Raw genomic sequence first — 15,385 nt, 5'->3', positions numbered from 1 at the left:
CAGGATTCATTTGTGATTTTTCCAATACTACTTATTCCACATTTCAGAGTCTCGAGTTTTCATTCCCAAATTTACACTACCGACTTAGAAAAAGATACACATAAAGAACAAAAAGACTAAATCAAAAGGCCAAACCTAACAAAAGGCTTAGAGAACAATGTCTGGAAGATTATTACAATGCATACATCTTCTAGCTAAGCCGAAGGCAGTTCCTGTATATATGGTAAACTGGTGAAATGCCACCTTAAGGCCATCCATTCAGCTAATGATCTGCCTTGGTAAAACGGCACCTACAAACATATTTGTCAGCTGAACATGGAGGATAGCTTGCCTTTGAAGAGCTTCCTGTGCGCCTGGCACAGCTGTATCTTCAATGTGAAGTGTGCCACTGAGATCCACCAAAACAGCTTTTAATGCACGGCGTGCTGCCATCCTTCATTCCCTAAGAGAGAGCAAATGAAACTAAAAATACAGTTTAGGAAACAATGGACTATTAAAAACTGGTAAGTCTTCAAAATATCATTCATACCTAGACAGATACTTAGTGTTAAGCTGCCTCCCTTTTAGAAAAAAGTTTTTTAAAAATCAAAAATCCAAATTTGATCCATAAAACTTTTATAATAGGGGCTTTTTCAGTCTTAAAACCATAGGAAGGAAAATGTTCAAAAAAGAAGGTTACTATTTACTTCAGGTTTCTTAAAATAACTCTTCGTGGAACAATTCATGCATTTATTTTTTATTATAGACAACCAGATTTATTTATTTATTTATTTATTATTATTTTTTTTTTTTGCAGTACACGGGCCTCTCACTGTTGTGGCCTCTACCGTTGCGGAACACAGGTTCCGGACGCGCAGGCTCAGCGGTCATGGCTCACGGGCCCAGCCGCTCCGCGGCATGTGGGATCCTCCCGGACCGGGACACGAACCCGTGGCCCCTGCATCGGCAGGCAGACTCTCAACCACTGCGCCACCAGGGAAGCCCCATGCATTTATTTTTAAATATGAGAAAATGTACTCTGAAGAATGGGTAGATGGAAGGAAGCCCTAAATCACTGGCAAAATCTTCTTCCTCTTTGGTTATATACAATGAAATCTTCTAATCGCCCATCTCCATTGTTATATCCTGAAGCAGCATATATGGCCAAAGAGCTACCAGTATTTATACTGGTCAGTGAGGAGGAAATTTCAAGTTACACAGCAACTTTAGTCAGGAGATGTTTTCCTTACCTTACAATGTCTGACTTTCCTTTTGCATATTTTCCCTTTAAAATATGTTTATCATGAGCTATATCATATATACAGTGGAGTATAAGGTATATCTGTGGTTTAAAGATAATACGGGAGTGGGTAAGAATAGTGTGGAAGCTAAAGAGAATAGGATGGGACTTCATTTTTAGTTTTTTTTAACTTATTCTTTTTTCCATTTAAAAAAATTTTTAGAATAAAATATTTCAGACATACAAAAGGTATCAAGGATAATACAACCCCCTTTACCCATCATTCAGCTTCAAAAATAAAACATCATTGAAGGATTTGGAGCCCTCTGTGTACCCTCTCTGATCTGATTCCACTTCTCCCCCTCCCCAAGGTTACTACTTTCCTGATTTTGATGTGCTGAAAGCTTTGTATTACTGTTCTTCTACAGACACTTCATGACTTGCTTTACCACTCCACACTGTTAGTGAGATGTAGCCATGTTAACACATGTAGATATAGGTCATTCATTTTTCACTGCTGTGTGGTATTCCATTGTGTGAAAACACAATTTAATTTTCCTGTTCTCCTGATCATGAAGACTTAGGTAGTTTTGCACATTTTATTATAGTGAAGAGCACCTCTATAAACATCCTTCTGCATGTCTCCTGGTGGCCGTGTGTGTGAACATTTCTCTGGGGTCTTCCTCAGTCTGAGGGCATGTGCTAATCTTCACCCTTACAGGATGTTGCCAAGTTGCCCCATTCATTGTATCTTCATAGGGCAAATGTGTACTGAGCACTTACTATGTCAAGCCCTGATGTGACAGCAGAGATGGAAGAGCCATCTTCTTTAAAGTGAGAAGCAGAAAGAAAAGGGGGAAAGAACCAGGGGAGATATAAGTAGTCAATGAACAAGAATTTGTGGAGAATTCTACCAGAAGAGTTCTCAGGTGGTTTATGACATCCATGGGACACATGGTAGATGGAGGGGAAGACCTCTCTCTCCTAGCTAGCTCCCTCTGAGATGTCATTGTGAGAGCTCAGGACTGGCAGTCACCAGGCCCAAGTGTTGGTCCTGGTTCTGCCTCAAATTCACTGTGTGACCTTGGTCTAGTGCCTTCTCTGGTTTTAAGTTTATCTTCAATATGTGGGGCAGGGAGGCAAGATGAGGCCTCAATCTTTTTTTGTTTGTTTGTTTTTTTGGCCGCGAGACATCTTAACTTCCCAACCAGGGATTGAACCTGCATCCCTGCATTAGAAGGCGAAGTCTTAACCACTGGACCACCAGGGAAATCCCGAATCCTCAAACTTCACTGCCTACAGTTGGGCAATCTGGGATGAAAGAATCAGTGTATCACATACCACTACACCCCTCCCCACCCGCCGCCCCGATTTTCTCTTCTTCAACATCGGCCTGCTAGTCCCTGCTGGGTCCATCTCCCAAAGCTGCCAGTAGTACTCCAGACTGCCCAGTGTTACCCTTTTAAACGTTGCTCTCCCGTAGGTGTAGTCCTGTCAGGAGGCAGAGGGATAGCAAAGATGACCCCTGAATTCCCTCTCAGCTTCTAGCTTTTAGCTCCTTTGCTTCTCTCATTTTCCAGACCCCGCTCCTACTCCAAGTCAGCTATCTCTGCACACAAGGTATAAATATAAAAAATAAACCCAGACTAAACCCAGAACTGTAGCCAATTGCTGGCAAGTGCTAGCTGCTGATTAGCATGCATAGAGGACTTGCCACTGGGCATATTGGAGAGAACTGCATTTTCCCACAGGGCCAGCTGTCAGCATGGTCCAGACTGGGGAGGGATACAGAGGGAGGAAGGCATAGAGACGGTGCTCCGGCTGGATCCAGGCCTGCTCTGTTCCTTATATGTGCTCCCCAAATCTGAGCGGGGTTTCCCTTCAGTGAGCTAGAACTTGGGTCCTAAGTGAAGGAGATGCAGAAGGTGGGGGAAGCAGAGCCAGGTGGTGAGGGTGAGGTAGGTCCAGGGTCCAGGATTAGCTGAGTAACCTTGGGCAACAGCATTTATCATCCTAAGCCTCCATTTCTTCGTCTGTATAAGAGGAAGAATACTTGTAAAGACCCTGCAGGGATGTGAGGGTTCGCTGAGTTAAGGAGAATGCCTGGCAGTGATAAGCACATAGTAGGAACATAAAGGATGTGCCCTCTTCCTTCCCACTCATCACTGTGTAACAAGTACCTTCCTCCACCTGCCCACCTACCCCACCCCATGCATAGCCTGGGGTCACAGACCAGGAAAAGTAAAAAGCAAGAGAAGCGACTGGGAGGAATTCATAAAGAAAGAAGGGAAATAAGAACAGCTCATATTTACTGGATGCTGTAGGTGTTCTGCACTGTGCTAAACACTCTGTAGTCTTTATTACATCATTGAAACTTCTCAGCAATCCTACATAGGAGGAAATTGAGACACTGAGAAGTTACTAACTTGCCCAAGCTTAGTTTTGACTTTGAACCATGTTAATGGTTTATATATTCAAACTTAAACAAAACCAGCCCTAAAATGGAATACAAACACAAACTAATCTAAGACAACTTCTGCAGAGTGCTGACTCTAGCCCTGCCATAGGATATATGCAAAGGACAAAAGAAGTGCAAGGAAATCTTGAACTTTACTTAGTAGGTTTGTTGTTGGTAATGGTATGAGTTCCAAAATAATTCTGTGCATGTTACAGGACTGAGCAAATCAGTATAATTATATTGCTGATGTTTAAAAAAATTAGGGTTCTTAAATGGAAGAAAAGAGCTATAAACATGGAATGGGAGGACAGGAAGAACCCTGTGTTGGTTTGGAATCAGAGGTGTCATTATGAATTTGCAATTTAAATACACATATATTTCGAACAAGAAGCAACAAGACTCCAATAGCTATGAGCACAGCTAAAGTGCACTAAACAAAACCTGGACTGGGTCAGCCAAAATACAAGGTGAGCCAACATATTGGTTTACCAGATCACAGGTGGACAAAAGGACACATGAACCAGGGGTTCCAACTAGCCAAATCTGGGGCACCAAAAAGAAAAAATAACAGAAATGCATAACACATGATAAAACCAAAACGAACAAGAAGCAACAAGACTCCAATAGCTATGAGCACAGCTAAAGTGCACTAAACAAAACCTGGACTGGGTCAGCCAAAATACAAGGTGAGCCAACATATTGGTTTACCAGATCACAGGTGGACAAAAGGACACATGAACCAGGGGTTCCAACTAGCAAAATCTGGGGCACCAAAAAGAAAAAATAACAGAAATGCATAACACATGATAAAACCATTTGATGAAAAATTGTTGGGGAACAGTACAGTTGACCCTTGAACAATGCAGGGGTTAATTCACGCATAACTTAGAGTCCACACTCCACATCCAGGGTTCATCTGCATCCTTGGATTCAACCAACCAGCAACTGTGTAGCACCATAGTATCTACTACTGAAAAATATCCAAGTATAAGTGGACCCATGCAGTTCAAACCCACACTATTCAAGGGTCAACTGTTTAATCACTCAGGCTCAAATAATCACCCACAAATTAAGATTCTCCACTAACTACAAAGGAGAAAAGATACTCTTACAGTGGAGAAAACAGCCAGGTACCCCCTTAACCAAATGATCAAAGTAACACCATTAATAATGCGAGAAACTGACGTTATGTGCTTCCTGAGAAGACCATTGTAGTCGTCCTGCCTTTGTAGAATTTCTGCCAAAAATGTTTAACACAAATCAATCATGAGGAAAACATGAGACAATTCCAAATTGTATAAAACAACTAGCTTGAACTTTTCAAAAATATCAATGTCATAAAAGACAAAGAAGGGGCTGGGGAACTGTTTTAAATTAAAGGAATGTGAAAAGACATGACAAATAAGTGCAATGCATGAGAGAAACATAAAACAAATATAGCAAAATATTAACAATTAGTGAATTTTGGTGAAAGGTATATGGTTTTCATCGCAATATTTTTACAAATTTTCAACTCTTGGAGGAAAACAAATTTTATAAAGATCTCTCTTAAAAATGGGTTGAAGGCAAAAGAAAGACGTTTTCATACCTAATAATAATAGTAATATAAAAAATGAAACGTGTGTTTAGCCAGTCCCTAGTTTAAGATTAGAACACTGCCAATACTGCTGAGGGTCCTATATGAGCCCCTTCAATTACATTCCTGTCCCACCTCCCAGAAGTAATTAACATAATGAACTCTGTGATAATCATTTTCTTGCTTTTCTTTATATTTTTACCTGTCACACAGCTTTAATGTCTTTTAACTTTATAAGAATGAAGTCATAATCTTGCAACTTTCATGTTCTGCTCAACGTTGTATTTCTGAGATTCATCCATGCTGATGACTGTTATTTTCCATCAAAACAAACACCAAAACCCCCCTTCTGGGATTCTGACTAGAACTGCACTGCATCTATAGAGCAATATTGGGGGATTGAGATCATTACTATATTGAGCCATGGAACTTCTTTAAGTTGATAAAAGAGTATCTACAAAAAGCCTATATATAGCCAACATTAGATTTATCAGTAATATACTGATATTTATCAGTGTGTAACTTATACTTTATACTATGATATCACTTTTCCGTAATATACTGAAAGCACTGAGATAGGGAATAACACAAGGATGTTACTTTCACCACTTCTATTTAACATTGCAAATGATACCTTAGCTAGTGCAGTAAGGCAAGAAAAAGAAGGTATAAGGATTGGAAAGAAGACACAAAACTATCGTTATTCATAGATGATTTGACTGTATATACAAAAAATTCAAGAATCTAAAACAGATTAACAAAGTAAAAAAGTATAGCAATTAAAAAAATCACTATGTCACAAACAAATAATTAGAAAACTAATTTTAAAAAAGATATCACTTATAGTAGCATACAGTTACCAGGAAAGTCTAACAAAAGAAGTCAACACTTTTATGGAAAATTATAAAACTATAATGAAAGACACATAGAAGACAAATATATAGATAGATCTATTAATGGACCCAATACTACAAAGCTATCAGTTTTCCCTTTTAATGATCAACAGATTCAAAGCAATTCCAATCAATATCCCAAAAAGGGTTTTGTGGAACTTGATAAGCTGATTCTAAAACTTACACACCAGTGCAAATAGCCAAGACACTTCAGCCAAGATTGAAGAGAAAGAAAATGGGAGCCTTGCTTTCCCTAATATCCAGACAATTAATCAGGTCTTGTAATTAACTAAGATGTTACGGTATTAGCACATAAAGAGACAAAGTCAATAGAACAGAATAGGGAACCCAAAAAAGGACCCCCCCACCCCCTACCCCAACCAGTGTGTGGAAACTTGATATATGACAGAGATAGTGTTTGAGATCAGTGAAGAAAGAAAAATGGTGTTAGAACAACTGACTATCCATAGGAGAAAAAAATGGAATTGGATTCCCATATCATACCTCATACACATTTTTTCCCCAGGAAGATTAAACAACCACACGTTTAAGGCAAAACTTTTAGATAGGAGAGTATCTTCATGATTTGAGGGTAGGAATGGCTTTCTTATGATATAAAAAGCATAAAGGAATAAAGGAAAAGACAGATATTTCAAAAGTACTGTAAAGAGAGAAAGAGTAGAAATATACAGAGTGAAAAACAAATCTGCAACACATGTGAGAAAGGATCAGAATCCAGGAAATATAAACTGTAAATATTAAGAAAAAGACAAACAACCTAATAGAAAAATGGCACAGGAGCTCAATATATCCTTTAAAAAGGAACAAATCTGAAACAAATGAATAACCATCAACATATCCTTTACAAAAGAGCACATAAACAAATGAAGATGTTCAAAACTCACTGGAAATCAAGGATATGCAAATTTAAAGCAGAATGAGATCACTACAACAAAAAAGACTGGCAGAATTTAAAAGTCAGAAAATATCAAAGGTTTTCAAAAGCAACTCCCTAGCCTCTTGAATAAGTGGTGCTGGGAAAGCTCGACAGCTACATGGAAAAGAATGAAATTAGAACATTCCCTAACACCATACACAAAAATAAACTCAAAATGGATTAGAGACCTAAATGTAAGGCCAGACACTATAAAACTCTTAGAGGAAAACATAGGCAGAACACTCCATGACATCAATCACAGCAAGATCCTTTTTGATCCACCTCCTAGAGAAATGGAAATAAAAACTAACAAATTGGACCTAATGAAACTTAAAAGCTTCTGCACAGCAAAGGAAACCATAAACAAGACGAAAAGACAAACCTCAGAATGGGAGAATATTTTTGCAAATGAAGCAACTGACAAAGGTTTAATCTCCAAAATATATAAGCAGCTCCTGAAGCTCAATATCAAAAAAACAAACAACCCAATCCAAAAATGGGCAGAAGACCTAAATAGACATTTCTCCAAAGAAGATATACAGATTGCCAACAAACACATGAAAAGATTGCTCAACATCATTAATCATTAGAGAAATGCAAATCAAAACTACAATGAGGTATCACCTCACACCGGTCAGAATGGCCATCATCAAAAAATCTACAAACAATAAATGCTGGAGAGGGTGGGGAGAAAAGGGAATCCTCTTGCACTGCTGGTGGGAATGTAAATTGGTACAGCCACTATGGAGAACAGTATGGAGGTTCCTTAAAAAACTAAAAATAGAACTGCCATATGACCCAGCAATCCCACTACTGGTCATATACCCTGAGAAAACCATAATTCAAAAAGAGTCATGTACCACAATATTCATTGCAGCTCTATTTACAATAGCCAGGAAGCAGCCTAAGTGTCCATCGACAGATGAACGGATAAAGAGGATGTGGCACATATATACAATGGAATATTACTCAGCCATAAACAGAAACGAAATTGAGTTATTTGTAGTGAGGTGGATGGACCCAGAGTCTGTCATACAGAGTGAAGTAAGTCAGAAAGAGAAAAATAAATACCATATGCTAACACATATATATGGAATCTAAAAAAGAAAAAATGGTTCTGGGGCTTCCCTGGTGGCGCACTGGTTAAGAATCCACCTGCTACTGCAGGGGACATGGGTTCAAGCCCTGGTCCGGGAAGATCCCACATGCCGTGGAGGAACTAAGCCCGTGCACCACAACTACTCAGCCCGCGCACCTAGAGCCTGTGCTCTGCAATGAGAAGCCACCGCAATAAGAAGCCCGAGCACCGCAATGAAGAGTAGCCCCCGCTCACCACAACTAGAGAAAGCCCCCATGCAGCAACGAAGACCCAATGCAGCCAAAAATAAATAAATAAAAATTAAAAAAAAAAAAGGTTCTGAAGAACCTACGGACAGGACAGGAATAAAGACACAGACGTAGAGAATGGACTTGAGGATACGGGGAAAGGGAAGCTGGGACGAAGTGAGAGAGTGGCATGGACATATATACACTACAAAATATGAAATAGATAGCTAGTGGGAAGCAGCCACATAGCACAGGGAGATCAGCTCTCTGTTTTGTGACCACCTAGAGGGGTGGGATAGGGAGGGTGGGAAGGAGACGCAAGAGGGAGGGGATGTGGGGATATATGTATACGTATAGCTGATTCACTTTGTTATACAGCAGAAACTAATACAACATTATAAAGCAATTATACTCCAATAAAGATGTTAAAAAAAAAGGCAACTCCCTTATACTGCTAGTGAGACAATAAAACAGTACAATCATTTTGGAAACTGGTTTGGAATCACTAGGCTCTATAACCCAGCAGTTCCACTCCCAGGTATTATATCCTTGAGAGAGTCTTTCATACTCTACCATTAAATACAAACGAAAATGTCTAAAGCAGCACTGTTTGTAGAAGCCAGAACTGGAAACAATACAAATGTCTATCAGCAGAAGAATGGACAAATAAATTGTGGTATACTCATACACAACATGTGAAAGGCAGTGGAAATGAATGATCTACAGTTACATCATCCTAGGTAATGTTCTTCTACAGAGTGAAAGAATCAAGTCACAAAAGACTACATACCATATGGTTCCATATTATAGCACACATAGGTGATAAAACTGGAAAGAGAAGAAAGGGAATGATTAACACAAGAGTGAGGATAGTGATTCCTCCAGGCGATGGGGAGGAGATACAAGCCAGGAGGAGCACAAGGATGCCTCTAAGGTCTTCTTGACCTAGACAGTGGGTGCACAGGTGTTTTTTATTATAATTATTTAAAACTTACATATGTTTTGCATACTCTTGTGTGGATTACATATTTCACAATAAAAATTAGTCTTGTTATGTTTTAGTCAGTCATTTCTCATATATTTAATTTTATAAAAAACTAAATTAGTCCAATCATTATGCATCAGTATAACCCTCATCAAGTATTTTGATTTTAAAATAAATCCCTGGTTCTGTTTGCCTTTTATAATGAATCTGCCGGGGGATGGGGGGAGAGTGCAGAGGCAAAAAAAAAAGATATTAAGAGCTCTGGTTAATCAAGATTCCACTGCAAAATCTTTTCTTTTATAACAGTCCTCATATGTTATTCGATTTCTGATCTTTACTATGACCTTGAAATGGAGGATTACATCAACAATAGCATCACTATTACCTGCCTGAGAGGGGAAACAGTTTGTTATTCAAAAGACTAGACTGTTGCTAGCGACTCTATTTGGATGTGTGACAAAGGATTCTTTAATTTAAAATACACTGCACCACAAAAGGTAAGGCTATGCAAAATGTAGACAAAGCATTCTCTTTTTACATACAGAAGAACCTAAAATTTCTTCTCTCAAAACCCAAGTTTTATGAGAGGCACCTAATATTCAATAAAAAAATGTTAACTCCGTTCGGAATTCCCTAGTGGTCCAGTTGTTGGGACTCGGTGCTTTCACTGCTGGGGCCTGGGTTCGATCCCTGGTCCGGGAACTAAGATCCCGAAAGCCGTGCGGCCCGGCCAGAAAAACGTTAACTCCAAAGGTGATTAAAGAATAAAATATAAACAAGACTAGAAAAACAACAAAAGAATTGTATTGTTCAAAAAAAGAAAAAACTGTCCAACCAGAACCACTAAACGGTCATAAAAATATTGATAATTCTCATCTTTATTGAAGGGTCCACATAGACTTAATGTTACCAAAGCACTTTCATCAGTTCCATAGAACATACCTTTTAAACTCTAAAATGCTCTTATAGAGCTTATCTGAGAGTGATTGAGGCCTATAAGAACATAACTGAGGTGTACCACTCAAAGCTCAAAATATACTTCTTCAGTTAGCCCCACTACAGGCCTCTACCACTTCTGCCATGATCTCTTTTCTTGTCTAAATCTTTACAATACTTGTTACCGGAACTACAAGTCAGTACTTGATAAACTGTAATTGTAAACTATTAGTACCACCCCAGAAAACTGAAAAGGCTTCAAAGCTGGTCCATGTTTGTTTATATTGAGTCCACGTCCCACCATCTCGCATGGCTTGAACAAGTTATGTGGGATATACTTTAGAAAGTCATAAACAATTGATATTGGTACATATTCAATGCAAAGAAGAAAAGTAAATTCTCTCTCATCCCAAAAGGAACTCTTCAAGATACTTCAGAGGACATCTCCCCTTGAATATTCCAGGGGCATCTCAATCCAAGTCCTTGTTACCCTCTAAGCTGCTCTTCATCCTGCAATCCTTATTGAGCGAATGGCAGCACCATCAATGTAGATGTACCCACCACTCTCCCAAGTCTTCTTCCCAACCAGTCAAGGGTCAAATCAAATCATGTCAGTGCTACCTCCTGTACAGTCCTGAATCCACTCACTTCTCTTCACTGTTACTAAAACTATCTTAGTTTTGAAATCATCATCTCTCATCTAGCCTATTTCAACAACTTCCTAAATGTCCTCTCTGCTTCGACTCTTCTCCCTATTTCTAGCTCCAAATCCATTTTTTGAAATGCAACAGTGCAGTGGTTAAGTACAAGAACTAAGGAGTTGTACATGCCTGGATTTGTACTCACTAGCTGTGTGCACGTGGGCAATTTTCTTAACATCTCAGCCTGAGTTTCTTCATTTCTAAAGTAGAAAGAATAACACCTCTAATGGTTGATTGGAAGATTAAAGGAAGTAATACATATATTGTGAACAGTGTTCCACAAATAGAAAGGCTGGGTTGTAGGTCATATATGCGTATTGGGGGTGGGTGTGTGTGTGCTGGCAGGGGGGACATGATGGATGTGTCTAGGGCTACAAAAATCACAGGATAAATATGATACAGTCCTAAAGCATTAGTATAATCTGAGGATATGGGAAAACATTTTATACCAAAATAAGGTATACTGTGGCCTATCATTAAGAACGTACATAAATATTTAAAACAGATTTCAATATAAATTTTCTCCTGGGAGGCTGGGGCTCTTCTCAATATGTCGCTGGACATATTTATACTCACCCCCTGGAGAGTACAAATTCTTTTTTCTTCCCCATATGCTTCCAGTGAAAAAGTCGGGAACCACACTGCATGCACTCACTCAACAAATGTTATTATGCAGTCACTCCCCACTGCGCCCAGGATAAAATATGAACAATGTAGACTGGTGTCCAGAGCCCTGGTTTACCTCTCCAACTCGTTTGTGTCTACTCCTGCACCAAAGTTCAATGGCACTGCAGTCGCCCACCAGTCCTATACGTTACCTCCCTCATCGCTGCACTTTTGTCCGAAACCTTTTTGCTCCCTGAATTCTACCACCCCTGTCGCTTACATCCTCCCTTCCCTGACCAATTCCTTCAGTCCCTGGGTCTCAGACAAATATCACTTCCTGTTTTTCCTGAGTCCAACTCCTTTTCTCCCAAGGCTGGGCCAGGACCCCCCAGCGTGCTCCATTAGTACACTCCTCACTCTGTTCCATCCGTGGAGCCCTGTGAGTCAAAGGGCTGTTGCCTTTCCCCCTGTACTACTACTGATCGCTGAATAAAGAGTTTTTAATTAGCTAAACTCATGAATCCCGGCCTCCATAACTGGAAGGATTCCACGAACAAGGCTCTTTCAGCACTAACTCAACTGCAATCCCCTCCTTCTCCCGAGTGGGAAAGGGCCTCAAGACTGGTCACGCACCCTTCCCCATCCAAGTTCCAGCACCTGGCAAACGCCAGACTGACCCGAAGGGACGCTGGCTTCGAAATACAGCTCAGGGGCACGTTAGGGGGAAGGACTAACACCCCACAGCCACCATCCGCCCCGCGCACGCGAGACCTGGCGGAAGTGCGGCTCGCCCCGCGCCGCGCACGCGTGGTGGCGCCGCGCCGAAGGCCGCGAGGGGTGGGCAATCCTCACAGAGCGAGCGCCCGGTTGGTCCGGGCCCCAGGAGGGTGGTGGCCTAGAAACCCAACCGGTGTGTCCCCAGCCAGCTCACAAAGTAATGTAGCCTCCAGACAGGCGGGCGCTCGCCTGTCCCAGTGCGGCTCCTCACCGGGCTCCGCACGCCGTCCTCGGCAAAGGCAAACGCCCTGCTAGCAGAGAAGCCAGCAGAGAAGCTCCGCTCCGCAGTATCCTTGGCGGGGAAAAAGGCGCCGGGGCGGCTGCCTGAGAACGCCGGAAACTGGCCCCAGAGCCGTGCCGGAAGTCCCGCCTCTCCGCACATGTCTCCGCCCCATCCGTCCAGGGCTACTTTCCGGTTTCGAAGACCAATTACGGGGTCTAGTACTGCTCCTTCCTCACCGTGTAACAGAACGGTAAGTTATTATCGAGACCTGCTCCCTCAAGGGCGGGGCCTACTGGGCCTGGTTGCAGCAGGAAAAACAAAAACTTTTGCCTTTGCTCAGTAGCAGTTTCTCATTCCACTGCAGTGTTGTCAGACCGAGTATTATTACTTTTCTTTGCCGCCACCCTTGCGCACTCCACCACTTCTGTTTTCCAGTCCTCACAACAGGGCAAAAAGAGGTATTGGGGCAAGGAACGGTGACTTTATTTGGAAAGCCAGCAGACTGAGAAGGTGGCAGACTGGTGTCCCAAAGACCCGCCTGAGTTGTAATTGAAGGCTTATTTTACACTGAAAGGAGGGTGGTGTGGCTGGTTGTTGCAGACTTCTTGGTGCCAGCCAGACCCCAGAGGGGATGTGATAATCCTTTGTTCTTTTAGCTGTCCACTTAAGTCAGGTCACCATGTTCCTGTCAACCTTCAAGAAGACAGATGTTATCCTCTGTTCTGCAACTTTTTATCTTTACAGGAATGAAAAGTATGACACCTTTAAAGCACTGGTCTCCAACCTTTTTGGCACCAGGGACCCAGTTTCGTGGAAGACAGTTTTTCCACCGACAGGGTGGCGGGGGACTGGTGCACGCGATGGGGAGAGGCACATGAAGCTTCGCTCGTTCGCCCACCGCTCACCTCCTGCTGTGCAGCCCGCTCCCTGACAGGCCAAGGACCAGGACCCCTGCTTTAAAGGATGAGCCTGGGAGGCAGAGCCTTGAGAATGGGCTGTATTTCAGGCTATGGGCAACATTCCTTTACAAAGGTGCAGAGTCACCATAACTAAGAACAGACAACAGAGCACACAGATTAAAGATTAAAGGAACAGATCCAATATGGAGTCAGGTTTGTTCTCCCTTACACGTCTCACCCATTCTCGAGGGCTATCTCAGAAGTCATCTCCTTGATACTTCCCTTGAAACACCCAATCTCTGAAGTCATTTCCTGCTTTCCTACTTGAACAGCATCTGGCACTTATTGCTGTCTTTTATTAACCACTACCACTGGCAGCAGTGTCCGTCTTTTCTTGCATCAGCTATTCCAAAACTTTACGCTGTCAAGTTTCCTACCCTGACGGACAGCTACCACAGGTCTTGCCTGTTATCCCTAGGGGAGCAATATCTTGGGATACATAGAACCACCTCCCTCACTGCTCCCTTCCCACACTCATGTTGGGAGTCTCCACTTGTCTCCCTTTGATCCAAATAAATTAAACCCCTTGAGTGCAGAGACGGTCATCCTATGCACTCTATATGAAAATGACGAAATGAAAAGCTTTCAGGAGCAGTCTGACATAATAGAATACAGGCTCTAGTTTACACCTATGGAACCCCTTGACAAAACTGCTGATCTGCCCTTGACTGGGGACTCATTTACCAACATCCCCTCTGCCCGCTGCTGCAGTCAGCCATGTTGTAAGCTATAACACTTCCTGGTCCCTGGACTAGGGACCCTTTGCTTTTCCTCCTCACTGGGTCTGGAGGTTGTTTTCGTCTTATATTTACTAAGTCTAAGTTTTCTGTTTGAGGGCCTACTTGGTTGAAGGAAACCGAAACTGATCCTAGTTTCCCCTTCAGAATTAGGAGCTGTCTTTGACCAGATTAAAACACCACCCAAGGTGGGTAATATTAAGACATGCATTTTTCTAAATGTTTACTCTGGCTGCAATATGGAGAACAGATGGGAGAGATGCCAAAATGTGAGTAACTAAATCTCTGTGTGAGACCAGATAAGAATCTATTGGAGGGCCACAGAGAGATGCTTAAACTAAAAAGTGTGGAAACAAAGCAAACAAAACAAATTTAAGAAATCTTTAGGAGGTAAGAGAAATTGGTGGTAAATTAGATTAAGGGTAAGGGAGAAGAAGGCATCAAGATAATTATTAGGTTCCAGGTTTGGGCAATTGGGTAGTATGGTGTCATTCACTGTGATGTGGAATGATGGAACATGACTAATGGCTTCCTCCTTACCAAAAGACTCAAATGGCTTTGCCTGCCAAAGGGCAAAATGAGTAAAGATGGGATGGGACCTCAGAAGGAGAACTTTAGAAAGAAAAAGATGGGTTAAAGAACCCAGAGGATAAATAAATAAATAAGTAAATAAATAAATAAAAGAACCCAGAGGAGGAGCGGAGGTGTAAAGAAAACAGTATCAGAACTAAAACAAAAAGAGTAGAATTCCATAACTTACCTTGATCATTAGTATCGGTGGACACTGCCCACTGTGTGTCCCAGGTCCTTGCACAGATGTTTTCACTATATCTGACATCTAATGACCAATCAGGGGCCAAGGAAAATTTTAGCAAAAAAGATTTCCATTTTGGTTGGTATCAAAATTTTATTATTGGTAATAACTTTGAAGCTGTCAGTAAGAAAGTAATTTATTTCACCAAAAACATTTTACTTCAGAAGAACATCTCTTTGATCTAGGATCAAAGGTCAGTGACCTGGAAATTATATATATATATATATATATATATATA

General features: G+C 41.3%; 1 protein-coding gene across 1 annotated transcript in view; it reads right to left on the bottom strand.

Annotated features, from left to right (window-relative positions):
* The window catches only part of HDHD2 (haloacid dehalogenase like hydrolase domain containing 2), a 40,559-nt gene extending 27,791 nt beyond the window's left edge, over positions 1-12,768 (bottom strand). Inside the window, exons 1-2 of the mRNA XM_079942244.1 lie at positions 12,626-12,768; positions 332-442 (exon numbers count right to left, since the gene is read on the bottom strand). Of these exons, the coding sequence (XP_079798370.1) occupies positions 332-432 (101 nt within the window). The 5' untranslated portion in view covers positions 433-442; positions 12,626-12,768. The remainder of the gene's footprint in view (positions 1-331; positions 443-12,625) is intronic.
* Positions 12,769-15,385: the final 2,617 nt, after the last annotated feature.

Source organism: Stenella coeruleoalba, assembly GCF_951394435.1.
Source record: "Stenella coeruleoalba genome assembly, chromosome: 14".
Taxonomy (NCBI): domain Eukaryota; kingdom Metazoa; phylum Chordata; class Mammalia; order Artiodactyla; family Delphinidae; genus Stenella; species Stenella coeruleoalba.
Note: the sequence above shows the minus strand (reverse complement) of the source record. Positions and strands in the feature narration are given on the sequence as shown.